At 44.8% G+C, this 27,754-nt stretch overlaps 1 protein-coding gene across 2 annotated transcripts in view; it reads left to right on the forward strand.

The window, feature by feature from the left end:
- The first annotated feature begins 1,537 nt into the window (after nt 1-1,537).
- Nucleotides 1,538-27,754, forward strand: part of Vps51 (vacuolar protein sorting 51) — a 42,735-nt gene continuing 16,518 nt past the window's right edge. The window contains exons 1-11 of one of the 2 annotated variants that reach the window (XM_089578736.1): nt 1,538-1,694; nt 2,016-2,161; nt 2,257-2,400; nt 2,489-2,644; nt 2,713-2,786; nt 2,845-2,977; nt 3,039-3,127; nt 3,201-3,324; nt 9,912-10,027; nt 10,488-10,587; nt 12,143-12,460. In XM_089578736.1, the coding sequence (XP_089434862.1) occupies nt 1,676-1,694; nt 2,016-2,161; nt 2,257-2,400; nt 2,489-2,644; nt 2,713-2,786; nt 2,845-2,977; nt 3,039-3,127; nt 3,201-3,324; nt 9,912-10,027; nt 10,488-10,587; nt 12,143-12,460 (1,419 nt within the window). In that variant the 5' untranslated portion in view covers nt 1,538-1,675. Of the gene's footprint in view, nt 1,695-1,725; nt 1,874-2,015; nt 2,162-2,256; nt 2,401-2,488; nt 2,645-2,712; nt 2,787-2,844; nt 2,978-3,038; nt 3,128-3,200; nt 3,325-9,911; nt 10,028-10,487; nt 10,588-12,142; nt 12,461-27,754 lie in introns of those variants that run through there. The other variant, XM_089578735.1, reaches the window with a different exon arrangement.

Below are 27,754 nucleotides of genomic sequence, written 5' to 3' on the forward strand. Positions count from 1 at the left end.
AATAGCTCCTGGGACCAGCAGCTGCCCTGGTATCACTGAAATGTTTCTTTGGGTAAACCATTCTTATAAAAACCTTTGTTTCTTTTTTTTTTTTAAGTTACAAAAAGTGTTAAAAAAGGAAGTTTCTGAAGGTTAGGCGCACACAAAAATAAGGTAAGCATATAAAACTTAAGCTAAGATGTAAGTTGCCCTGCAGGGCTATACATATGTTCTTGCAGTGTAAATATGCAGCTTTAAACTCCACTCTGCAAGCACAAGAGCAATCGAAGCATAACAATGATAACGTGTTTAACTTGTGGCATTTTCCAATTGGAGATTCTTGCTCCACAAACAAAAAATTGTGCTTCAGTCAGCTGTTTAGGTTCACATGCCGCGTTATTACTGGCCTAGATAGATTTTGTGCTGCTCCATGGATTCAAGGCCTTGCTGCAGATCTCTGATTTGAATGTGCCATTGTATACCCACGTTAAAACTAATAATGTGGGGTCATGCGTACATGCACCCTACGCGTGTTTGTATATGCTATACAAACATCAGAAAAAGCTTTCAGTTGAACTGCAAAAACTGCTCGGCTTGAACCAGCAGATCCCAAACCACAACCAGTTTGTGCTCTTCTGGGACCATAAGCACTAAAGGAAACTGGATTCTTACTGGGACCAGTAGAACCCAGCACGAAACCATGACCATTTCAATCAGCAGCAAACCAAATACAACCTGATAGTTTGAGGTGCAACCATTAGAGACCAGCAGATCCTTCATAAACAGTTGTCATCTGGGTGCACATACCCCAGGTTGTTCAAATTAACGATACCCTCCACTACGACGCCCCTTTGTCTCTTCTGTTACTCTCGCCGTCGTCCCTTCCCTCACGGCGCGGTTGTGTCCACCGTGAAGTCGGGCAGTTACTGCATCCTTCCTTTACTGAAAACCAATGCAAGATGCGGATCGAACTCGGCAGCTGACCTGCGCTAAAGAAACAGCAGTAGGTAACACGGTCCGCGGCGTCTTCTATTACTTAGCTGCCTAATTACAACAGTGAACAGAATCAGCTTTTTAAGGGTTGACTGCATCAAACAAGCCAAAGGAATCGAATTTCTGTAGTTTATAGTTTCATCTCGATCGTGATGAGCTTCTTGTTTAGGTCACAGGAAAAAGTTTTACAACGGTGTACTTTTTGACGCGAAGGAATCCTGTTCGGCGGACCTGAATGTGAGTGGAGCATCACCACCGAGTTTAGTTGTATTCTACTATATAACGCGCATATCGGAGCATCTATCTGTTCGGTTAAACTCACGCTATGCGGTACGTTCGCGCTACGTTTTTTTTTTTTTTCTACCTGCGGTTGGGTGCTGGCGCGCAAGGCGCAGTGCGTACGGTGCACACTCGCGCTGTGCCCTGCCGCTATCCACATGTTAAAAAAAAAAACCCATAAACCAAACCATAAACCATCAAAAAATCGAAGGTTAGCTGACTGTCACGCTCCTTGTGGCTTTAATATAAACTGTCCACGCCTAAAATAAAAGTGACTGACTACCCGGCACCTAGGCGGCGCCACCATTTGTTAATTTCCAAAAATTTGGCTTCAGGCTTCGCCTCGATTTTGATTCGGAGTTTTCCTAGTTCTCCAAGTGGTAGAATTGAGAAGCTGGTGCAATTTGATCATGTGATCACAACAATGGCGAAGGAAATGTCAGGTATGGTTTCGGGTGTGATTGCTAACTTACCTATCTACGTGAAAGGTTATTGCACACGCTAACTGTTAGTGTAAACCTCCGAATTAGTAGTCTGAATGTGGGATAAATTTGAACTCTTCGGGTCAACATAATTTGAAGGGGTTGAAGCAAGTTGTAGGCTTGAATACGAATGCTCGCCGGTAATTGATACTGCCCTGTTTAATTTCGGTTTTCTTCAACAAAGCTACGAGAACAACTGTCATGCCATCGTTATTTCAGTGCAAGTATGTTTAGTGTAATTGGTTGCTAGTTATACGGATTTCGTTCTTGCATGTCTTTCAGGGGACGAAAAAGAAATGTTGCGGAAGAAAAATCAAAGGAAAATGTTGAAGCAGTTTTACCACGGCTCAGCAGAGTCTGCTGATGCTGGATTTAACCCGTACGACATCAATGGATCAGATTTCAACCCGGATTTGTACTTGAACAAGGTGACACTATGCTAGCGATTAATGTTCAACCAGCTGCGGCAATTTACGAGTTGTCGGACGGCATGCGCTAACTCTTCATTTGTTTCATTTGATAGCTGCTCAAGGAATGCACGCTGACAGATTTGATGGATAAAGAGCAGGAGATATACAAACAGATTCAAGCGCTGGACGGTGAAATGCAGACACTGGTTTACGAGAACTACAATAAATTCATTAGTGCTACAGACACCATTCGCAAGGTAACAGCGCAGTTGGCAAAATGGTTGAACGAAACTAACGTGCATGCTTTCCGGAGTGCTCAATCATTTCTTTTTTTTTTTTTGCAAGATGAAAAACGATTTTAAAAGGATGGAAGAAGAAATGGACCACTTGTCATCAAACATGGCAACAATTGCAAAGTTCAGCAGTAGCATTGCTGGAACATTACAAGGGAGAAGGGAGCAAATGATCAAGCTGTCAAGCACCCATTCTTTGCTGAAAAAGGTAGCTAATGAGGATGAGTTTCCCTCAGAACTTCAAATTAGTATCTGTTCCTTTTCTTGTTATTTCAGCTTCAACTCCTGTTTGAACTACCACCACGACTGAAAGCCTGCATTGAAAGTGAATCCTATGAAGAGGCAGTGACGTATGCTTGAGCAAATATTGTGTAGTGGTATGTAATACATATGGGCTGTCCTTTGCAGGTACTATACAAAAGCTCAGAAAGTCCTTAAGCAGTACAAGCACATGCCATCCTTTTCTGGAATACATGATGACTGTGCAGCCATTGTTGAAGTGCTCAGGGAGCGCCTTCGGAAGAAATTCCACCAGCCAGAGGTGATGGCAGTCACTGGTATACTGAAGTGAAATGCGTAACCACCAATATTTTCTCTTCTAGGTGACCAGCAGAGAATTGTCTGGTGTTGTAGAACTTTTGTTTCAGCTTTTTGAGCCAACAAGCACGTTGTGCACTGATTACCTCTTGAAGTAAGCTTTCACTTTGCAAGTATTTTTCACTGTTGCCAAATTGTAGTAGTTTGTAATACTCCAATATTTGCAGTGCGCGACGCCCGCTGGACCGGGACTTGAAGGAGCTACAACGTCAGGTACAGATGCTGATGGATCCTGCAAGCCTAGGTGCTACAGAAAGAAATGGAAAGGATGCAGTGCTTGACCTGCCGATGGTAAGAAATGACAGGTTTGTGAGAAAAAAATGCAAACAGAAATTCTTGACTGTTCACTCTCTGTTGTGGATGTGGTTCAACCATCTTGCATAAGGGTGGAAACATGTTTTGTCTGTGAAATGGGCCCTATATGATTTAGAGGCATTTAACTGCAGTACGTACAGAGGCACCGCAGAAGAGGCATTAGTGGCATGATTTGGGTGTGCTTTGTTACATGATGCTTAGTCTATAGACGTAAACAGCATTATAGTCTGGAGTGTGAGGTCACCTTGTGTAGTGTTAAAGACGAAGTGTACAGTTGAAATAACACAACATCCTGCAGTGTTCTAACTCTAGCCCTCAGTTTTCTCGCTATGTTTAAGTGCAGTGAAAATTCTTCCATAAAACAGAAGTAATATTCATGTCCTTGACTCAAGGTATGGTTGATAGATTTCAGCTAATTGGTACCTATTGACTTATTCATGTCCAATATGTGTCATAGTAAGCTGCCATTTTGGTTTGTGAGTAGTGGTATCATTTACAATTTCTCGAAATGCTTTCATTTTTTTAAATTGTTAATGGTGTCTACAGACGGTTGCTAATACTGCCAAATATGAAGGATTGCAGTGTACGCTGCAAGGTAGAAGTAGCAAAAGTTGACATAAAGTCAGAACTTATTCCTTTCTAGTTCTTTTTTTCACTTTTCCTCTGCGAAGAGTCATGGAAAATTGTCTGCCAGCTACTTCCGGTTCCAATTTCCTTCCACAGACTGCCTTTTGCATTGCAATCGCCATGCATGCATGCATCGTTTGTTCATTCATTTATTTGTGCTGTGACATCGCTCATTGTGCAGCTCATTGTGAGAGCAGCGCATGCTGCATACGGACATGTCCTGAGCGCAGAAATAGGCAATAACGAAAGGCAAGTGTGTTTTGACATGGTTATGATATGCCAGCGTAGGCTGGCGGTTCTGTGTATGCACAGCAGTCATTTAATGTGCATTTGCACTAGTTTAATGTGTCGGTCATTATATATTTGTTTTTTGCCACGCTACGAAGGGCTGAAACATGCACAGTTAGCAGACGATAGATGTATTTTCCCTGTCACATGGAAAGGCTGCTAGTGGGCTAGCAAACTATCCATACATGCCACAGTGCGCACAGCGCGTTTCAACACATCGCACTGTGTATGCATACAGAAAGCCTCCTACCATTTACATTGCTTTGGTTGCATTTAGTGCGAAAACACACTGAAGCAGTGCCGAGTCGACGCCGCATTGGTCATGATGCAGTGCAATCAGTGATGTTGCAGTGCAGATAAATTAAAGAACAAGCGATATTAGCACAGCAACTGCCATGAAGCAAGTGAGCAGTGGGAGGAAGTTGTAACTGGAAACAGCGGTAGCAGACTACTTTCCAATAATCCTTTGCGCTGACTCTGGAAACACATCTCACTCATCGTGTGGGCCGTCACAGTGGCTCAGTGGCTGTGATGCTTGGCTGCTGACCCAAAAGACAAGGGTTCAATCCTGGCCATGGTGGTTGCATTTCGATGGAGGCAAAATACTAGAGGCCCATGTACTGTGTGATGTCAGTGCACGTTAAAGAACCACAGCTGGTCGAAATTATCAGGAGCCATTCGCTATGGCGTCCCTCACAGCCTGAGTCGCTTTGGGACTTTAAACCCCATAAAACCAAACCAAAAGCAAACTGAATCAATTGTCACTGGTGTGTTGCCGTATGTGCCTTCTTTGTGGATGTGTTTCTATGTTGCGCTTACTTTTGTCCCGTGAGAGCAGACTGAACACTTACTTGTACTATATTTTTTTTTAGGTTACATGTCTTAATTGCAGGGCTTGAGGTATGAGTTAGCAGGCAGAATAAATTTGTAGAGTTAGGCAAGCACTTAGAGAGCTGCTGGCAGGAAAAGAAGTATCTGTATTATTAGTGAAGTTAGGGTTAAGGTCTGAAGTGAAGGGAAGTTAAGGGTAAGGCCGATTGTTTTTCTCCCATGTGATGGATGCATCACCGTTGAATCGGATAAGTCTTTCCCCAACGGGACAAAAGAAGCTGGCAGTACAACAGTACAAGGGTTAGCTGTGTGAAAGTGGTGACCCTAGTTAAAAAAATTCAGGGGGGCACTTTGTTTACCTAAAGTGCGGTGAGGCGAAAGCCTTAAGCGCGATGTTGCTGCTTGTATGAGTGATGTGTGGCTAAGATGTTAAGCTTCGCCTCTAAGAGTGGAACACGACAGCGTCTTGCAACGCTGCCAGGGAGTCCACAGAACGCCATCGCCCGTTCGGCTCTATGCCTTTCTCGTTGGTAAATTGGTTTTTGAGGAAAGTAAATGTATCTGTCTCGCATATCTCAATGGACACCTGAACCTCGCCGTAACGGGAAGGGAGGAAGATGGGAGTGAACGAAGACACCATATTCATTAGACGCGACTTTATTCATTCCAAACCATCGAGCTAGCATGGCGGAGTGGTTAGCGTGCTCTTCTCGCACTCCGGAGACCCTGGTTCGGTTCCCCAACTCAACCAATTTCCTGCTCAGTTTTACTTATTTATCTGGTCTGACTAGAAAGGTTAATTGTGCTAATTGGTTAATTAAGCAATTAACTAAACTCAGTCCCACTTACTTGGAGCATCACTATACGATCCCTTTAATTGGTTGCATGGTTAGTCGCCAAAGTACAATTGGCCTCATTTGAAATTGGCGCACTGGGACGTCACGACCATTTCGACCAATTGAAACAAGGTCAGCGTAGCTACGGCGGCCACCTGAGGTCTCGCTTTGCCTGTCGGAGTATTGCTTTCGCAACAACATGTAAGGATGAGACTATGGAAGTAGGACTGAAATAGGTGAGCACTAATGAGACACAAGGACAATGCGATTTCAGTAATGGTTCGAAACCTGAGCATGCATGAGGAAGCATCAGTACAAAGCAGTATGCTACGTGTTCTGGTGAGCGTCTGTAAGGAGGGACAATGGATAGAGTATTTTAAAAGTGAATATGAGTGATGAAATGGAAGAGTGAAGGCCTGAAGTCAGAGGAGGAGTCCTGAATGATCTGTTATAGGAAAATAGTAAAGAAGGTTAATGAAGAGGGAAATCTCCACACCTGCAAATTGCAATCTGTTTAGTGGACAAGATTATTTGCATAGGAAGGAGTGAGAGCCATTAGTAGAAGCATTTGAAAGGCCTAAGAGCAGTGGCTTTGATTTACTTGTGTAGGTGAATACCTTTCAGAAAAATTTGGGTGTCTGTTTGGATGTCCTATGGACAAAAGTGGAAGAGAATTGGGTGGCTTAATAATCAATGCTGATACCAAGACGGAGAACAAAATGTACTCTAAAGTTGAAACATACAAAGAGATTTTGTAGTAGTTTATTAGACTGAGAAAATGCTGGCTGCACTGGCATTAAAGGCCTTTAGGAGAGCTAAAGTACTGTAAAGAAAGTGATTTTTTTTTTATATATAATTTGAAAGGAAAAGCTTTGGCTTTTGGGGGGTAGGATTGAGACAGATGAAATGATGCAAGTGTTTTATGACAGTGACAATGCTGCTTCTGCACACAAGACTGAAAAAAAACCCATAAGCGTATCTTAATGGAGTGCATGGCCCTACATTCTCAACTAGATGGGAAAAAACCATTGAGAATTAAATTTTTAAATACTGGCAAGGAATGGTTGCAGGATTGGAGGATGGCAGTCGGGAATGGTGACTAGATAAGAGGTGTCAGGGAAAAAGGTAACTGAATAGGTGGAGCAGTACCCACCTCGAAGGTATCTGTTACTTGCTGACAGGTGACAGCAGCTATGGTGCGGGCATAGAGGGAAAGCAATTAGATGTCTGCTTATATGTGCTGCTTTTGTGTTAGCTGCATGCTTGTCTATGCAGCTAAGAAAAAGAGCCACCTCTCTATTATCTACTCCTGGGATGTATGTGCATATTATCCTACGGCTGGATAGCTAAGTGGGCGAGTTGGTGATACATTATGCAAAAAACAGCGTGAACAAACGGGGACAAAAGGAAGAATACACAGGAACAAGCGCTGACTCTCAACTAAAGTTTATTCACAGGAAACACGCTTATAAAAGGAAACAGAAAACAAAAAAAAACACCAAAACCAGAACGCACGTGCTACTAAGTGATATCCAGATATGCATCCTCACAGTCACACAGGAGCAGGGATGGTTTGCTGACACACAATCTTGCTTTCTTTGCCATATTATACGCCTCGATGATTTCCCTGGTCAACTGGTCGGGGTGTTTGTACAAAAATGTCAGTATAATGCAAGGACGGAAACCAGGATTGGCACTCTCGGCAATGATCAACTAGATTAGTGGAGCGATTAGATTCTAATGATTTGAGATGTTCTCCGAGTCGTGTGTTAATACAATGTCCCGTTTGCCCAATGTATATCTGACTACAGGACAGGGGGATTTTATAAACTACCCTTTTGGAGCACGGCACAAATATTTTATCGTGCTTAACACCACAAGACGCTACTGATTTCTTGGGATTGCGGGACTTACTTTCTACCGTTGAACAAATTTTATTGAGCTTATTAGGGGCCGAAAAAACCACATCAACTCCATACCTATAGGCCACATTTTTAAAGGGTCAGTCTACTGAACTTTATCGACCATATTTTCTTTGCGGCAACCGATAGCTCTTTACTCAAATTACCGTTTAGCTAGCTGTGGTGCCAAGAAGTGCGGTAGAACATTTTAAAATATAATTTATAGATGTGGGAACACATCTGTATGAGATGGTAGTCTCATCTGGCAACCATCTGGATTTCCGCCGCGCGGCGACAAACATGGCGGCGCTCGTCGAAGCCGGACCTCTCGCTTCGTACTGAATTCTCGTTGTTGCTGCCTTTTTCAGTGCGTTCACTGGCCATAAATGGGGCGCCGGTCTTTCGCTTCGTCTCATCTCGCCTATAAGAAAACATATAAGAGATAAATTTGCTTTATTTTAATAATTAGAGTGACAATTCTGCCGCTCCTAGGCTTAAGTAGAGAGTCGGTTTGTTTACAGCAATGGTTCCCGTCCTGACGACCAGATGGCGCCACTATAGGCTGAGTTTATTTTTGCGTCTCTGCTAGCATACGCTGAACTAAAAGCGGGAATGTGCCTGCATTTTGCGTACGTGTAACTATAAATATTCATGTGATTTACAGAAAAAGCGAGCGGTACGCCTTCTACAGTTTACTAGAACAAAACGTGCGTTTCTCTGACATTGGGGCATACAAATGGTACGTAGTATATTCACTTATGCTTCTACAAAAAAAGACTACCACCTTCTTGAACAAAATGAACGTTTGGGGTCGCCACCATGCATTTTTACGCGACTTTTAACGCCGAAATAAAATATTGTTACGGGGTAGTTCCGCTTGGGATTGCAGAGAGCGGACACGGAAAACAGAGCTTTAAAACCACAGGCGTTTACTGCAGGCACCAGCCGACACTGCTCGACCGTCGTCGTCTTCACAAAAACTCAAGAGCTTCTTCTTCTTCCTTCCTTATGCATGCACCGCCTAATGTAACAATATAAATTCCTGCCTAAACTGGGAGCAGATCCCTCGTTATTGATGTTATAGGGTGCCAACTACCAGAATATGCCATTATTTATACACTCATCTCAGTGAGTAGACTGACCCTTTAAGACCATGAGAAAGGCGATGTACATAGGGAAGGACTGCTAACGTTTTTCGTTTCTGCCCTTTCTGTGAAGACGGCAGCAATGCTGGTGATTTAAGCTTTTTAATTATTTTATTGCAGCCCAAAATGATAAGCTCAGCCGGATAACCTGCTTCCCTAAGTCTCTTAGCCTAATTATCGAAGCTTTGTTGCATAGCATGGTGACAAGATTTTGACAATGCAGATGATAAGGATGAAACAACAATTCCACATTTCACTACCTTAGAATGATGCGACTTATAGTTCAGCAGGGGTTTATTGGCCCGTGGTGCGTAATTCCAACACATATGTCCCTTCCCTTCAGTCAAACATAAATCTAAGATTTGTATCTGGTTATCAACTGGTACCTCAGTGGGGAACTGCAAACCCCATGCATTAGCTTTGAATACTTCTAACACTGTAGACATGTGCCTAGCAAAGTCCATTTTTTTCATTAGAATCTAATCGCTGCACTAATCTAGTTGATCATTGCTGAGAGTGTCAATCCTGTTTTCCGTCCTTGCATTGTACTGACATTTTGTACAAAAACCCCGACCAGTTGACCAGGGAAATCATCGAGGCGTATAATATGCAAAGAAAGCAGGATTGTGTGTCAGCAAACCATCCCTGCTCCTGCGTGACTGTGAGGTTGCATATCTGGATATCGTGCGTTCTGGTTTTGGTGTTTTTTTGTTTTCTGTTTCCTTTTATAAGCATGTTTCCTGTGAATAAACTTTAGTTAAGAGTCAGCGCTTGTTCCTGTGTATTCTTCCTTTCGTCCCCGTTTGTTTGCGCTGTTTTTTGCATAATTTATCCTACTGCTGTTGGTAATGCACAGTAGCGGGTTGTGAGCACATCTGATGTATTTCATAATATGGCAAGTGGTAAGATTCATGAAATTCATTTTTTTTTTTCAGCATATACTGGAGTTCACCAACATGGCGTGCAATTGCATTATCACAGGGTTGTGCAACATCATTGAATCCTACAATGATTTATTTATCAACCGGTTGCCAGTGGAATACTACGAGAAGTAAGCAACAGAAGATGCTCAGCTGATACTTCTAAATGCATGAAATAGAAATTCATTCTATGCATTGATACCCATCAAGTACTAACCTCTTGAGATTTCGCAAAGTAACTTGATACTGATGTAAACTTAACTGATATAATACTGATGTAAACATGATGTGGGTCTGGTGTAATAACTAACTTGAATGTTAATAATGGACCCCCAGCAAGAAATTTTGCTGAATATAATTTCGCAAGCAGGTGTACGTGTAGGCCCATCATGTGTTCAAAACACAATACCTGTATGTTTAGCATGAGCTTTCACTTAGTTACTTAAGCAGAATTCTGTATGGTCCAGGTGCATGTGTTTTTCTTTTTACGTAGTGCATAGTAAACTTGTAGATTTCCTGGTGGGAGATTTTTAGCAGCAGTATGGAATGGGTGTAAGTTGTTATGTACTGCACTTTTTTTCTCCATTTCAGTGGTGAGACGGACGCTGTTGTGGTACAGAAGTTGAAGGCATTTTTGGATGAGATCATGCTGCAGCTGCTTGATGTAGTGGAACAGAGAGTAGCTGCGGAGGTGAGCAGTTTTTGGTACAGGGCTGGGTGTGTCTATTGTGCTGCCCTTTTGTATGCTTGTGCATGTATTGAATTTATTCTTGCTTGTCTCCTCTCTTCTAGTTTAAGATCAAGGTAGGTATTGAGGAATGAAATTTCATGTTTCAAACTGTTTTTGCATGCTGCAAGACACTTTGCTGTGGAACTTTGAGACATTGCGTGCATGAATCTGCATAGTATGGGATGTGCTTTGTCTCAGGTATAGATGGTAGTTTTGCTGCACAGTACCAAAGTGAATGTGGCGCTATGGTGCTGTTCTGTTTACTTTTGTTCCTTTGTGTATGTAGTATGGGCCATCTTTCTCATGCTTCCGCATGTCATCCATAGAAGTGTTCTTTCTGTACATTTAATTTCGTCAGCCATGTCAGATCAGCAAATATTGCCTATAAATTTTGATCATTCACCAGTAGTTCCAGTAACACATTGGAAAAGACATTAATCAATGTTTTGCTAAATGAGCTTCATTTACTGTCACACTGCCAGCGAAAATTTCCTTGCATTGTAGGTAATTTATTATGTTTATGGAAAACATCTTGGTGACGAAACATTGTTTGCTTTCTTTTGTTATGTTTTGTATCGTTGGGTGCAAGCAGCCTTATCACTTTGTCATGCGGGTGAGGACGTGATTTATATGGAATTATTGAGGCCATGCACTGCTGTTCCTACAATGTTCCAAACTGTGGTAAGGGCTTTAGGCACCTTGTCTTGAAAGTTCGTTGTCACCTTTAAATTGAGTGCAGCTGAGAGCCGCCATCATTCTGATCTTTGACGACTGCCGTGCACACTTTTTGCTATCGCCACCACTGAGTTGTTTCTGTTTTGCGGGCACAGGTTAGCTCAATAAGCAGTTTGAGCTTCATGGCAGTCTTTTGTTTGCCATCAGCATCTGCATCTGTGCTGTCATTTCGGCCACATGAAATTGTTATTCTGCATGCTGTAAGACGTTACTAATGCTTATGGGGATAAAGACAAGAAGACTGTTTCCTTTTAGGAACTTGGTTTGCATTCGCACACAAGCCTGGCACAAATATAGATTTCTCATCAGCATGGTGTTTCGTTAATGAATGTTGGAATGTGAAAATTTCTGTAGAGGTCGGTCTAGTCGAGAGGCAAACTAGAAAGAAAAGAACTTTCAAAAGAAAAAAAAAAGAGGCTGAGGGTTTTTCCGAATGGAATATAGAAATAAATAGTAGAAGAAGGGTAGGCATAGCGTACTATGACTGTTATCCTCTTTCACATTGTGGAAACCATACCTTAGCTTCATTGTTAATGTAGCAGCTTCTGTCATGTACTCTTGGCTTTAGAATAAAGGAAAAATGTATGTGCACACTTACTCTTATTTGTGCCCCGGTTGCAGTTGGCTAACCATTTATGACCATAGCAAAGGCTGACACACAGTATAATGAAGTGCAAGTTGCATGGCACTTCAAGCCATGTGCCTCTCTGTGTGAGCTTGTTGAGCCAACACTCTAAATTCACGGATTCATGCTATCGTGTGGTGGTTTTATGCTGTGCAGACCCGGCGGGTGGACAGCAGTGTGCTGGTGAAGGCACTGGACCGGTTCTGCCAGAAGCTGCAAGCGTTGACCAAGATGATGCCTGCTGCTGATTACAGCCAACAGGCAGCCCACATTGTAGAGCAAGCAGCTCGAGACCAGTGCGTGTTTGCGTTGCAGTCTCTGGGCCAGTTTTTTGCAGAGCGACTCACAGATGTACGGCACAACCTGGCTCTGCCACGGACTGTGGGCCAGGACAGTCTAAGCCTGGCTGACCTCCATGCAAGCCTCCACAGCCTCATCCTGGACCAAGTGCAGTCACTGCTGCGGGGCCTACGGGTGAGCCATCTTGGCATGGAGCAATAGGGCTGATTCGTTCGAAAAAGCCAGTTTTTGGGGCTGCACCCTGTTTTTGTTTCCTTGCACACTTTGGTGTAAGTAATAAACAGTTTAATTATGAGAATAGTAATGAATTGATTACAAAAGTTTTTCTTGTTATTTAGGTTTTCTTATGAGTGTGTAATTACCAGTCAATTAGTGTGTAGAAAAATCCAACTTAAAGGGACAGTGAGGAGAGCTCTATTAATATTTTTTTTAAAGCAAAATCCGATAGTTCGGCATTTCATGGCTTTGTTGTCTCTTGGCCGGCAGCGAAAGATGCATTTATTTCTAAGAAATTTGGATTCGAAGTTGAAAAAGTTTTTCCCGCCGCTCTGATTCAAACTTGGGATTCTCTTATGATCACACAGGACTAACTGACGTGAAACATGACGTGCAGATGACGTAACGCAGACTCCGTGATTTCTGGCAGCCAGCAGTGCGGCCTAGCAGCAGCCGAAAAGAAAGCTACCGTCGGCCGCACGTTGAAGGCATCTATCGGCTATAGCGGCCGTCGCTACCGTCGCTTCGTTTATGTTTGCACCGGCGTTTTGCCAGCGTTACGATGGGTCCCGCTCTAGAAGTCGTCAACGAAGTTCTCGCAAATAGACACCTTTAGCATACCGTGTACCTTGTTACCGTTAGCGGAATACCAGGAGCCCGCCTACGCCGGTGAGCAGACACTGATTGGTCCCGATGCTGCAGGCGCGCGCGTAGCTGTCGGGTACGTGGCGCCATCTGGCGACGTCAAGGAGATTTGCGCATGCATTGGCTGCGCTGCAGTGATTCGTGGCTTCTCGTGTCCTAGTGTTGCTAGAACCATTTGTTCTAGCAACACTGTTTTGTCCTATGACGTCATCACGCTTGTACTTGCGAGTTTGGCCTGTGGCGGCGATACCTGTATTTTGGTTCTTGCTCTTTTCTACGTTACAAGAGCTCTGTTGTCAGTATGAGTGGCGTTTTTGTAATCAGGAGCTGGTATTCTGTCGATACAAGCCAGCTTCAATTTCTCCTCAGTGTCCCTTCAAGACGTTCTTGAGTGTTAATTAAAAAGTGTGTGCCTGTCAAAGCGTTATGTTAGCTTTGTTTAAAATGATTTATTTCTGTACATTGTTGGTGCACTTGTTTTACCTATGCTTGTGCTGTTTCACAAAAGTATGAGCTCGAACTAATTGCATATTGAAAATTCATGCAAGAGAACAGTGTTTGTTGTGCACCTGTGCAACAACTCGCTATTATAAGCCATTAATTAGACATGCTTATATATCAGTATTCCATGCTCTGGCTGTTGCTATTAGTTTATATTTTGTTGCTATACCACCATTTGAGTGGAAAAGCAGAAGTTTTACTTCACTTCAGGAGGAGCACAAAAGTTATATAGAGTGTCAGGGTTTTCAGTGCAGAGCGTAATTTATCTAAATTAATTAAGAGCCCAAAGTGGTCTTTCAACAGTATGTTGTTTGGAATCTATGGTGACTGGCTTAGCATAGTGACAGTCCTTTATTGTTTGCTTCAGTAGTGGGTTTCAAGGGCTTTCACTGCACTTGCGTGCCTCTCCCAAGATTTTCTGCATGCTGCAAACACGGTATTTATACAGTTTGAGGTTTATTTATACTTCACTATGTATGTTACATGGGTAGTAAACTATAAAGAAGGAAGTCCCGGAGTTAGACTGTCAGGGGGACCTCTTGTTAAGAAGCGGATAAGAATAATTTCCTATGTTAGGCAGCACAGTAAAAAAAAAAGACCACGAAAAATGATGCAGGCTTACATACAAAACACTACTCAGTAACTACACAAATTCTAGTATGAAAGTGCATTGGTGCATTATAGTTATTAAAGAAAACATATGCAGCAAGAAAAAGGTGTGAAAAGGAAATTAATAGAAAAAGCAAAAAATTCAACAAAATATACCGTATTTACTCGCGTAATAGGCGCACTCGCATAATAGGCGCACCCCTAGTTAGGGCGCGAAAAATCAGATTTTTTTATTTCCGCGCATAATAGGCGCACCCCGAACTTGGCACTGTGATCAATACTGTATTTATACGATTGCAAGCCGACGCCTCGCCACCCCCCGCTTCCCATTCTTTATTTTAACAAAGTTTTTGCTGAACTGACTACTAGTCCCTACGGCTGGGTTTCGTGAGACGTACCCGCCGTCTGCTATCCCAGTGTTGCCAGGCTAAAAGGTTGCCAGATTGTGAACTAAAACCCAGTGTGGCCAGACTATTTGTTCCCTCTCCCTTTTACATTCTCCTCCGCCTACAGCTACGCTGTCGCGCCGCAACCGACCAGCTCGTTAGAGCAGCCTTGCCCGTAGTGGCCGCCGCCTGTTCGCCAAGCGAAAGAGCACGTCCGCGGCGGTTGTGAAATTGTTTTTTTAGTGACTTGTCGAGCAGACGGGTACCACAGACGAAATCTGCCGATGCATGGCCCCAGTGAGCGTATTAAGACGAGAGAAACGCGTGATTTTGTTGAAATAAGCGTGCTGTGCTCAAATTCACTTGTCGAGCAGACGGGTACGACAGACGAAATCTGGCGATGCGTGGCCCCAGTGAGCGTATTAAGACGAGAGAAACGCGTGATTTTGTTGAAATAAGCGTGCTGTGCTCAAATTCACTTGTCGAGCAGACGGGTACGACAGACGAAATCTGCCGATGCGTGGCCCCAGTGAGCGTATTAAGACGAGAGAAACGCGTGATTTTGTTGAAATAAGCGTGCTGTGCTCAAATTCACTTGTCGAGCAGACGGGTACGACCGACGAAATCTGGCGATGCGTGGCCCCAGTGAGCGTATTAAGACGAGAGAAACGCGTGATTTTGTTGAAATAAGCGTGCTGTGCTCAAATTCACTTGTCGAGCAGACGGGTACGACAGACGAAATCTGCCGATGCGTGGCCCCAGTGAGCGTATTAAGACAAGAGAAACGCGTGATTTTGTTGAAATAAGCGTGCTGAGCTCAAATTCACTTGTCGAGCAGACGGGTACGACAGACGAAATCTGCCGATGCGTGGCCCCAGTGAGCGTATTAAGACGAGAGAAACGCGTGATTTTGTTGAAATAAGCGTGCTGTGCTCAAATTCACTTGTCGAGCAGACGGGTACGACAGACGAAATCTGCCGATGCGTGGCCCCAGTGAGCGTATTAAGACGAGAGAAACGCGTGATTTTGTTGAAATAAGCATGCTGTGCTCAAATTCACTTGTCGAGCAGACGGGTACGACAGACGAAATCTGCCGATGCGTGGCCCCAGTGAGCGTATTAAGACGAGAGAAACGCGTGATTTTGTTGAAATAAGCGTGCTGTGCTCAAATTCACTTGTCGAGCAGACGGGTACGACAGACGAAATCTGCCGATGCGTGGCCCCAGTGAGCGTATTAAGACGAGAGAAACGCGTGATTTTGTTGAAATAAGCGTGCTGTGCTCAAATTCACTTGTCGAGCAGACGGGTACGACAGACGAAATATGGCGATGCGTGGCCCCAGTGAGCGTATTAAGACGAGAGAAACGTGTGATTTTGTTGAAATAAGCGTGCTATGCAATGCTAAGGGATGATCCCCACGCTGGCGTCGCTGCGTCTCATGGTGGGATAGGTGGTAGCGGTTTATTTTGGGTCCCGGGTCCCGGAGCCTGGGACCCGGAACCCAAACTGGGTCCCGGAGCCCGGAAAAGGGGTTCTAGGCTACGGAGATAGATGTAACGCATCTTCGGCTATGCCGAGTAGGGGCCTCCCCTAAATGTTAGCCAGTTCCGTGTTGTTGTTGTGCTCACTGCTCAACTTGTATATATATGTAAACTATTGTACATAAAGCTTCATTTTATATCCCCTGCAAGTTCTCTGTTGTTACCAAGTATTGTCTGCTAGCTAAATCTTCAGCCTTCAAGACTTCAAAAGCCGTCTTCGACGGGGCACCCCTGGTGCAAAAGGAAAGAAGAGGAAAAGAACCTTTTCGCCTTTGGTGTAGGCGAAACTTTACTATACTGTACACTAAATTAGAATCTCTAGGCATCTGTGGGCCTGCTTTAGCTCTTTTACGCAGTTATCTTACTAACCGCATACAAGTTGTCCAGCTACAAGAAACACTGTCTTCCCCTTTAACTATTAATTTAGGAGTGCCACAAGGTTCCATTTCAGGTCCGCTTCTTTTTCTCATTTTCATCAATGGCTTACCTTTGTCCTTAATTAACACAAGATGTATACTTTACGCGGATGATACGACATTATTCACTCAGGACAGCATTTTCACAAGCCTAATAAACAAATTAAACATGGACTTACAGAATATTGTTTTATAGTGTGACAATAACTTGCTACAACTTAATCCTACAAAAACCACTTTCATGATATTCCGATCTCATCAAAAGCATGTCATCCCGAGCCCACACGTTTATCTGGGACATCATATTATCACTGCCTCCGAATCCGTTACATTTCTCGGCATCACGCTTGACTGCCATCTAAAATTTCATCTACACACGAAATCTATCAGTAAAAAAATTTCGTTTGGAATAAGGGTGTTAATAAAAACTAGACATTTCTTTCAACGCCATGTTCTCTTATCCCTGTTCTATGATTTCATTAACAGTCACCTTAATTATTGCCTGTCATCATGGGGAAATGCCTATTCATGCCATGTGTCATGTATTTCTCATCTTCAAAGTCAAGCGCTTCGCATTTTATCTTTCAGCCCATACACAGCCTCTGCTTCACCTCTTTACTCTGACGTAAACATTCTGCCGTTGAAATGCCTCCTTAATCTTAGGTTGGGCCTTCTAATCTACCGCGCTCGCAATGATAATAATCAACTTCTCTGTTTTTCCGCATCTTTCCTTGCTAATAGCAATAACACTAGATTCTCTGAACAAAACAATATTCTTCTACCAAAAGTGAGTACAAATTATGGAAAACAAACTGCTTTTTTCTCCGCCATCAAAACCTGGAATTCATTACCACTAGCAATCAAATCCGCACGTTCGCAGCCCGCTTTCTACACTTTACTAAAAAAACATCTCTCATCAACCCATTAAGCCTCATTCCATGCTTAAGGTTGCCTTAATCTCATTTTCTGTTCCCCACTCTGACAGCAAACGGTCATTTGTTACTCATCTGGAACCTCTTCGTTTTTCCTCCGCCTATGTTTTATATCTGCATTTATTCAATGCCCATTGCTATCCGATGTCTTTTTGTGTTCTTTCTCTTGCTCTTATGCTTTGCTGTTTTATGCCTTTTTTGTTAAATTATGCCCGCTAACTATTGTCTGACTTATTCATTGGCGCAAATTACACCAATCGGTTTTAACTTAACTGTATACTTTTGTTCCAGCTCCCCTGCCAAACTTGTGCACTTTTCTTATGTATTCCTGATGGGAGGTCCCCCAGACAGTTTCCACTTTGGGACCTCCTACTGTACTAACTTTTTTATGAAACTTACAGCTCATTTATATTTCGTGTTAATAAACCTTTTAAATCTGCGCAAAAAAAAAAAAACGTTTTAAGAGGCGACATGTGGAGTCATGACACATCCGGTTCACAAAGGCGGCGATGAATAGGACTCCAGGAACGCTTCCCTCCTCGTGCGTTAGTGCACTGCGCCACGGGCTAACAAAGGCAGAGCGAAGGCAGCACCCACCCCTGAAGAAGGGACCAAGTTGGTCCCGAAACGGTGGGCAAAAAAATGAAAATATTGGTTGGCGTCAGTTTCCTCTCAACTATCTCAAAAACCCATAAAGACGGATTTCGGTCGAAGATGTTTTCGTTCCTACAATTACTGCTCTGAATGCGGCTTTCAACACAGCACGAGCTCCAGAGCACTCTTAACTGCCAGAAGAAAAAAATATCCAGCCACTACGAAGTGCCTGGGCAATAATTGGATGCACGCACATGAAGTAATTATTTCTGCAAGGCTGCTTCTGAAGACGCCCGAATTTCGCACTTTTTTCGAAGCTCGCCAAGCACAGCCTACAATTTCGTTGTTATCAGTTATTCAGTTCAACACTGCCTACCCCAAATTAAAAGTGTCAATGTTGCGTGAATCTGAGCACGCGTCGTTGGTACCTGTAAGCTAGACGCCTACGGCGCCAGTAGGTTCCTTCCCCCTCTCGACGGTAACTACCGTGTCCATCGGAAGTCTAGAGGGGTTAGGAATGGTGACAGCGCGTCGCGCGCTTCGGACGCTCTCCAAGGCCGCGGGAAACGGGGACCAAGGGGCCAACGACCGTTTCCTATTGAAAAGAGATTAGCTCTCAAGTGGGTGGGGTCAGTAAGGTCGGCGACTTCTGAAAACCCGCACTGTCTAGCTAAGCAGCGGACATTACTGGCGCCACTAGAGTCGGGCTCTGGCGAGCACTGGGCGCCGCCCACTTGTGCCTACAGTGCCACTGCAGCAGTATTGATTGAAATTGCGCGAGAGCAGATTTAATAAAGCTCCGCCCAATTATTGAAGGTATTAAAACCAGCTGCAAACAAAGAAGAGGAGCGCGCCGAGTCCCAATCTCGGCCGCTTTTCTACAGACCTTTTTCAAACCGCCTTTTTTTTAACCGCCTTTTTCTCCTATTGCCTTTATTTTTGTTTCCGTCTTCAAGAAAATAGTTTTGCTTCTCAAGAAGTTTGGAGTTGCTGCCACAACCGGCAACGTGTCGCCGGACGAGTGGACGAAGGCAGTGTGCCACGCGCGCGATTAGTTCGAGACAGGACGCTACGTACAATTTGTCGTTTTCTGTAAACGATTGTGCACAGTGGCCGCTCGCGCGCTCTTGCTTTCGGACAGAGCCCGGACATTAGCGCGCGAGCGGCGCGAACTTGATTACTTTTTGTATTTTATAAATAGCATACAAAGCTCTTCCCTGTCCTTTCTTGCCATCGCTCCCCTCTATACTTCTCCTCGCTATATTTTCCCTTTCACCTCCGCCGGCTGCAGCTCGCGTGCTACAGATGGCAATTGACGCGGCCGGCAACATTCCTTTCGTTCGCCTTTTTTTATTTTTTATTTAAAATAAACCGCTACCACCTATCCCACCATGAGACGCAGCGACGCCAGCGTGGGGATCATCCCTTAGCATAGCATAGCACGCTTATTTCAACAAAATCACGCATTTCTCTCGTCTTAATACGCTCACTGGGGCCACGCATCGGCAGATTTCGTCTGTCGTACCCGTCTGCTCGACAAGTGAATTTGAGCACAGCACGCTTATTTCAACAAAATCACGCGTTTCTCTCGTCTTAATACGCTCACTGGGGCCACTCATCGGCAGATTTCGTCTGTCGTACCCGTCTGCTCGACAAGTGAATTTGAGCACAGCACGCTTATTTCAACAAAATCACGCGTTTCTCTCGTCTTAATACGCTCACTGGGGCCACTCATCGGCAGATTTCGTCTGTCGTACCCGTCTGCTCGACAAGTGAATTTGAGCACAGCACGCTTATTTCAACAAAATCACGCGTTTCTCTCGTCTTAATACGCTCACTGGGGCCACGCATCGGCAGATTTCGTCTGTCGTACCCGTCTGCTCGACAAGTGAATTTGAGCACAGCACGCTTATTTCAACAAAATCACGCGTTTCTCTCGTCTTAATACGCTCACTGGGGCCACTCATCGGCAGATTTCGTCTGTCGTACCCGTCTGCTCGACAAGTGAATTTGAGCACAGCACGCTTATTTCAACAAAATCACGCGTTTCTCTCGTCTTAATACGCTCACTGGGGCCACTCATGGGCAGTTTTCGTCTGTCGTTCCCGTCTGCTCGACAAGTGAATTTGAGCACAGCACGCTTATTTCAACAAAATCACGCGTTTCTCTCGTCTTAATACGCTCACTGGGGCCACTCATCGGCAGATTTCGTCTGTCGTACCCGTCTGCTCGACAAGTGAATTTGAGCACAGCACGCTTATTTCAACAAAATCACGCGTTTCTCTCGTCTTAATACGCTCACTGGGGCCACTCATCGGCAGTTTTCGTCTGTCGTTCCCGTCTGCTCGACAAGTGAATTTGAGCACAGCACGCTTATTTCAACAAAATCACGCGTTTCTCTCGTCTTAATACGCTCACTGGGGCCACGCATCGGCAGATTTCGTCTGGTGTACCCGTCTGCTCGACAAGTGAATTTGAGCACAGCACGCTTACTTCAACAAAATCACGCGTTTCTCTCGTCTTAATACGCTCACTGAGGCCATGCATCGCCAGATTTCGTCTGTCGTACCCGTCTGCTCGACAAGTGAATTTGAGCACAGCACGCTTACTTCAACAAAATCACGCGTTTCTCTCGTCTTAATACGCTCACTGGGGCCACTCATCGGCAGATTTCGTCTGTCGTACCCGTCTGCTCGACAAGTGAATTTGAGCACAGCACGCTTACTTCAACAAAATCACGCGTTTCTCTCGTCTTAATACGCTCACTGGGGCCACGCATCGGCAGATTTCGTCTGTCGTACCCGTCTGCTCGACAAGTGAATTTGAGCACAGCACGCTTACTTCAACAAAATCACGCGTTTCTCTCGTCTTAATACGCTCACTGGGGCCACTCATCGGCAGATTTCGTCTGTCGTACCCGTCTGCTCGACAAGTGAATTTGAGCACAGCACGCTTACTTCAACAAAATCACGCGTTTCTCTCGTCTTAATACGCTCACTGGGACCACGCATCGGCAGATTTCGTCTGTCGTACCCGTCTGCTCGACAAGTGAATTTGAGCACAGCACGCTTACTTCAACAAAATCACGCGTTTCTCTCGTCTTAATACGCTCACTGGGGCCACGCATCGGCAGATTTCGTCTGTCGTACCCGTCTGCTCGACAAGTGAATTTGAGCTCAGCACGCTTACTTCAACAAAATCACGCGTTTCTCTCGTCTTAATACGCTCACTGGGGCCACGCATTGGCAGATTTCGTCTGTGGTACCCGTCTGCTCGACAAGTCACTAAAAAAACAATTTCACAACCGCCGCGGACGTGCTCTTTCGCTTGGCGAACAGGCGGCGGCCACTCCGGGCAAGGCTGCTCTAACGAGCTGGGCGGTTGCGGCGCGACAGCGTAGCTGTAGGCGGAGGAGAATGTAAAAGGGAGAGGGAACAAATAGTCTGGCCACACTGGGTTTTAGTTCACAATTTAGTTCACAAACAGGGACAACATTAAATCCTACCGACCAATTACGGTCACATCAGTTATTTACAGGCTAGCAATGCAGATGGTGAAAATGAGAATGGAAGAATGGGCAGAGCGTGAGGAGATCTTGGGAGAGTTGCAGAACGGTTTCCGAAGGGACAGACGGTTGGAGGACAATCTATTTGTCATAACGCAGTGTATAGAGATAGCTGAGGCAAGTCGGAGGCCTCTATGGATGGCATTTTTAGACATTAAGGGGGCATATGACAATGTGAATCAGGAAAAACTTTGGGACCAATTGAAGGGATATGGCGCTGATAGAAATCTGGTTGAATATCTCCAACGTATATATTCAGACAATGAGGTTGTGGTAACCTGGGAGGGAGAAACTACAAAACCAGCTAAAATTAAGAGAGGGTTAAGACAGGGCTGCCCACTGTCACCTCTGCTTTTCATGGTATATGTGAGCCAAATGGAAAAGAGGTTGGAAGAGTGTAGGGTAGGAGTTGACGTGAGTTATATGCAGGATGGTCAGAGGGTAAACCAAGTGTTGGCTGGACTAATGTATGCGGATGACATTGTTCTACTAGCAGACAAGCGAGATAAGCTGCAGGAACTGGTTAAAATCTGTGGTGAGGAGGGCAACAAGCTAGGACTCCAGTTCAGTAGAGAGAAGTCAGGGATAATGGTCTATAATGATGAGAAGGGGGACCCACTAGAAATACAAGACACTATGATAGACCATGTGAGTACGTATAAGTATCTAGGGGTATGGCTAAGTGAAGGAAAAAAATATCTGGAAGAGCATGAGAGGATTCTGAAGGACAAGGGAAAAAGGAATTCAGACATTATGAAGCATAGAGCGCTATGGAACTATAATAGGTATGAGGTGGTTAGAGGGGTATGGAAGGGAATCATGGTACCGGGCCTCACATTTGGAAATGCAGTCCTGTGCATGAAATCAGAAGTACAGTCAGGGCTAGAGGTCAGACAAAGAAGTGTAGGAAGGCTAGCCTTGGGAGCCCATGGGAACACTCCGAATGAGGGAGTCCAGGGAGATATGGGTTGGGCGTCGTTCGAGGTTCGGGAGGCCATCAGCAAACTGAAATATGATCAGAGACTAACTCAAATGGAGGAAACAAGGTGGGCAAAAAAGGTGTACAAGTATCTGTACATGAAAAGTATTAACACAAAATGGACTAATAGAACCCGAAAGCTAAGAACGAAGTATTTACGGGTGAGGGATGGGACGCAACAAAAGACTAACGTGAAATTGGAGGTAAAGGAGTCGGAAAGAAAGATGTGGAAAGAAAGAATGCAGGAAAAATCGGCGCTAGGCATGTATAGGACACGAAAACAGGACATCAAAAAAGAGCGATTATTCGATAATTCGCGGGGCAGTTCACTGCTTTTTGAGGCTAGGACAGGGACTCTGAGAACAAAAACGTATAGGTCCAAATTTGAAGAAGTGGATATTTTGTGCTCTGCATGCAAAACGGAAACGGAGACCATAGAACACTTGGTTCTGAGGTGCGCAGAACTCCGCCCAGCCCTCCCAGAGGGGACAGCAACGACCATAGAGATAGCGCTGGGATTTACTGGGGAGGACGGGCGAGTGGATGGGAAAAGCGTGACATTGACGAAGGGGAGGTTGGAGGATTGGTGGCGGAAATCAAGGGAGGCGTGAATTTCGAGGGTAATAGGATAGACAGATTAGATATTGTAAGCGCGAAAGGGAAAAGAAAATTAAATTAACAATGGGGGAAGTATAGGCTAGGTGGCGAAAGCTACCGCCCGGTACAAAGGGTAAAGCCATTATCATCCATCCATCCATCCATCCATCTGGCAACCTTATAGTCTGGCAACACTGGAAGTTGCGCAAGTCTGGCAACACTATAGTATGGCAACACTGGGATAGCAGACGGCGGGTACGTCTCACGAAACTCTGCCAGTCCCTACTAGTGCTGCTGCCGTCGCAGCTGCTGCGGACCCACAGCACGTACTGTCAGCAGCAAAAGTTTGCGGGATCTCCAGCGCGTGGCGGAGCGACGCAAAACAGCATTCCAGCGCCATCTGCCGCGATTACGCCCGATGTCGAGGCTCACAGCACTTCCGTGTTAGCCATTATTTGTGCATGCCTGTCCTTTCTTTGTTATAGGGCATGTCTCATCGCGTTCTTCGCCGGGATCCGCTTTTGCCACTGGCAACGAATCGCCGTGTCACCGTCGTTGCGCGTCTGTTTCGGCTGCTGCGATGGTGACAAGTGCTCCGATCCCTCGCGCGAGCCAAAGTAGGACTGGCTGCGAACATCACACAGCGCAGCGGTTTCCCTGAGTCTGATAAGCACGTCACGGGGAAGCAAACGTCAAGGCATGCTTGATAGCGAAGAAAGGATAGGCATGCGCAAAGCGTGCTTCAAACGCCATTTCCGTGAGCCTCGACATCGGGCGTAATCGCGGCAGATGGCGCTGGAATGCAGTTTTGCGTCGCTCCGCCACGCGCTGGAGATCCCGCAAACTTTTGCTGCTGACAGTACAACGACATCGCGTAGAACAGCCGCACACAGTTTTCAGGGATGCTCACTTTAAACGTCTGTTTGGAAAGCTTCATCTCCAGCCGGAAACGTTCCCGACTTAGGCCCGCGAAAACCTCGGCGCTTGGAGTCGCGTACGAAAATTTAGGGACGCCGCAGTCGCAACTGCCGCACTTCTCGGCCACGTCGTATTTTCCGACCTGCCGCACGCTTGCCGCGTTCGAGAGCAAACTCCCAGCCGTGTAGCTGTTAAGGTGCTTGCCCGTCGAGCTAAAACATCAACGCTCCGCGGCAAAGCCATAAATCACGTTAACTATCACGCTACCGCAAATCCCGGCACTTAACAGCAGCAACAACAACAACAACAAAAAAAAAAACGAGCTGGAGATGCTGATGGCGATATAGATAGCGAAAGCATAGAGTTTCTTACTATTACCTAGAGGGAAAGCTGGCGGCGCTGCACTTCAGCCACCATGGACGCCCAAAGCATCATGGGGCGGTGAGCTACTTGTTGCGGCACAGTCGTAATTTTTCGGGAACATGGAGTGGCACTACTAAGACGTTTCATTCTGAAAACGCTGTTGGTGTGTGCGCAGACGACTTTCGCGCGAACGCAGTGGGCAAAACTCATAGTAGTGAAACCGGGACGACACACGACGCCAATAAAGGTTTAACTTTTCCGAAATGCCATTAAAAAACCTCTTATAGCATTTAAGCAACAACATATTTTTTGAAAACATATTTACTTTTAAAAGTGCGCCTGTTAATTACGAAATATTAGTTTTTATAGTGTTCACTGCTTGGCCAATAGGAGAGCGAGTCGTCTCTTATTTTGGGCAAACTTTGCACTTAAATGCTTTTCTGCTCGTTTGTTGCAATCATTAGACAAGATATTGAATGTTAGGACGTTTGTAGTTATCAAACAGCTTAATTTTTCTATTATTTTTTGGCCAAAAGTTGCAGTTCCGCAACAAGTAGCTCACCGCCCCATGATGCTTTGAGCGCCCATGGTGGCTGAGGTGGTCACGTGGGGTCTCCATGCAAACTCCCATAGAGGGGTCGCCAGCTTTCCCTCTAGGTAATAGTAAGAAACTCTATGAGCGAAAGCTCGCGGCGGAGGAAAACGATGATGATGATGATGAGCTTGGCCTTGGGCGGCGTCTGGAAGCTCCTGTGCGCGTGTGTGGCCTCCGCGATCAAGCGCCCGTTGCGCGCAGCCGGAGCCGATCGCGGAGGCCTCGGCGCATGCATCCCGAAAGTTTCGGTGCGGCCCTTACACGGACCTTTTTTTTTTTTAACATTTTCTTCGCGAAAACGGGGTGCGGCCCGTACACGAGTGCGTTTACGCGGTGTGTTCAATTTTGCGAGTCGAAAAATTTCCGGAAACCCCGCGTAATAGGCGCACCCCGAACTTAGAGCCGGATTTTCTGGAAAAAACGTGCGCCTATTATGCGAGTAAATACGGTATTAGCCAACACTTGTAGTAATTATATCAGTGCAAGAAAACAGAAGAAACACATTAGAACGAACATTTGTAGCAAGTAAAAAAAAAGGGTGGAAAAGAAAAAAAATCTAACTATTAAAAACTTAAAAGAGAGGACAATAAATGATTCCCCAAAGAGTTCTGAAAAGACGTTTGGGGGTGAGAGGGTTTGACAGTTTTGGGCAATGAATTCCATAATGAGATGGTGGAAAAGAAGTGTTTTACAGAACTAGTGTTGATTTTTTATAGTTATGTTCAGAAAAGGTAGTGGAGTTTTGTGTTTTGAGGCATTGCTCCATTACCTTACATGCCTCTGCTGACTGAGGGCTCCACTTCGCCACCAAACATTGTCTGTTTATATAATGCTGTTCACTATTACCACCTGCCTGGGGCAATGACTTGGTTAAGTAGTTTTCTTCGTTAAATTTAAAGACAGTAAAAACAATGCATAAGTGTCATGAAAATGTGCCTCGTTATGGCTACTGCAACGGCTGAGCAGGTGGTGGTGAAAAACATTTATTGTCTATTAAATTTTAGAGAGAGGTGATTGGGGTAGGGCCCTATTGGCCCTTACCCCTCGCTATACTAGGTGGAGCCCCTATTCCGATGCCCCATTGGCAAGCAACGCCGCCCATGTCCGTTGAACCAAGGCCTTTTGGGTCTTTAGGTCTTGACAGCCGAGCAGGGCCGCCTCCCAGTCCTCTCTGGTTGGGTTGGGGGGGATAGATGGGTTTGACTGACACGCCCAAACCATGTGGAAGGTGTCAGCCACCTCCCCACAGAACTGGCACGCGCCATCAAAGGATGTGTTGAAATGTTTAAGTACTATCGCCAGGCACAGGACAGCAGGCCAGGGCCATGTTACCATCGGCCGACCTCTCCACTTTTTCCTCTCATTGAAATTCCTTTCTCTCTCTCTCTCTCTGATGGGGAGGCACTCGTCAGCGCGATCCAGTTCCTTACAAGGGGCCGAGTAGCGCCAGTGCTCCTCCTTGTAGTAATCGGTGATATGTTTGAATGTAAGGACCAGATTGTCTGATTGGGAGTAGGCTTCCAAGGACAGGGAGATAGCCCAGGGAGAGAGTGCGCGGGCGGCCTGATCGGCCTGACCGTTTCCCTGGAGTCCCTGGTGACTGGGGGCCCAAATCAGGTTACATGGAGTTCGATCTTCACATCGGCCCATCCCAGCTCATAGTTCTGACAGGCCCCTCACGAGTCTTTGATCATGTGTTTTGACTTGGGATTAGTGAAAGCTCCATTGCTGTCATCAACACGCTGAAAAGCTGATGTTCCATCCTCTTGCTCGGCAACCCAGCAACCCATCTTTTGGAAGTCAACTTCCAGTTGTGTTATTGTTCAGCAGTTCTATCTATAAATATTGGTGATAGCATTTCCTTCTGCAAGCAGAGCTATTAGTGCTTTACCAGGTTAATTGATGCTAAATTGAATGTTCATGCTTTCAAAAAAGGCAAGATAAACTTTAAGCGACTTTTCACAGCACAGGAATACCTTGTTATATCACCGAAAAAAATAGAAACGTAATTCATCCGTGGGAAATAATATTCGCTGAAAAAAAAGCTGCATTCTGATATAAACACTGAAGAAAGTCTGCCAAAGTTTCTAAATGTAAAACCGAAAAGTCCTGCCCATAACAATATGTAAGGTGACTGTATACAAGAGTTGTACAGTGAGTGGATAATTTCTGGCTGAAAATAATTCTGAATTTTAATTAGCACGTGGATGCCAAAAGATATTGTAGTTGTAAGAGACTTAGCATGGAGATCAAACTTTAAATGTTTGTCAAGGACAACATCAAAAGAGTTTATTGAATTGGGTCAGTAAGTGATACGAGTACCTGAACACAAAAGAGGCGTGGGTGAAAGTTCTCTATTGTGAGACTGAAATATCTTGAAATTTGTTTTGTAGGATTGACTTGTAGCAGGTTACTAAAGTACCTGATGTTGATGTTTTTATATTATTTAATTGCCTCGTTAGATAAGAGATGTTATCAGATGAAAATGTTGTAGTGTCGACATAGAGGGTAGAGTTAGAATTAATAATACTTTGAGGGAAATCATTAATGTATGTTAAAAAAAAAAAAGGAGGGCCCAAAATTGAACCTTGCAGAACACCTTAATTTATTT

This window comes from Amblyomma mixtum, chromosome 3, assembly GCF_055824585.1.
Source record: "Amblyomma mixtum isolate Tamu chromosome 3, ASM5582458v1, whole genome shotgun sequence".
NCBI lineage: Eukaryota > Metazoa > Arthropoda > Arachnida > Ixodida > Ixodidae > Amblyomma > Amblyomma mixtum.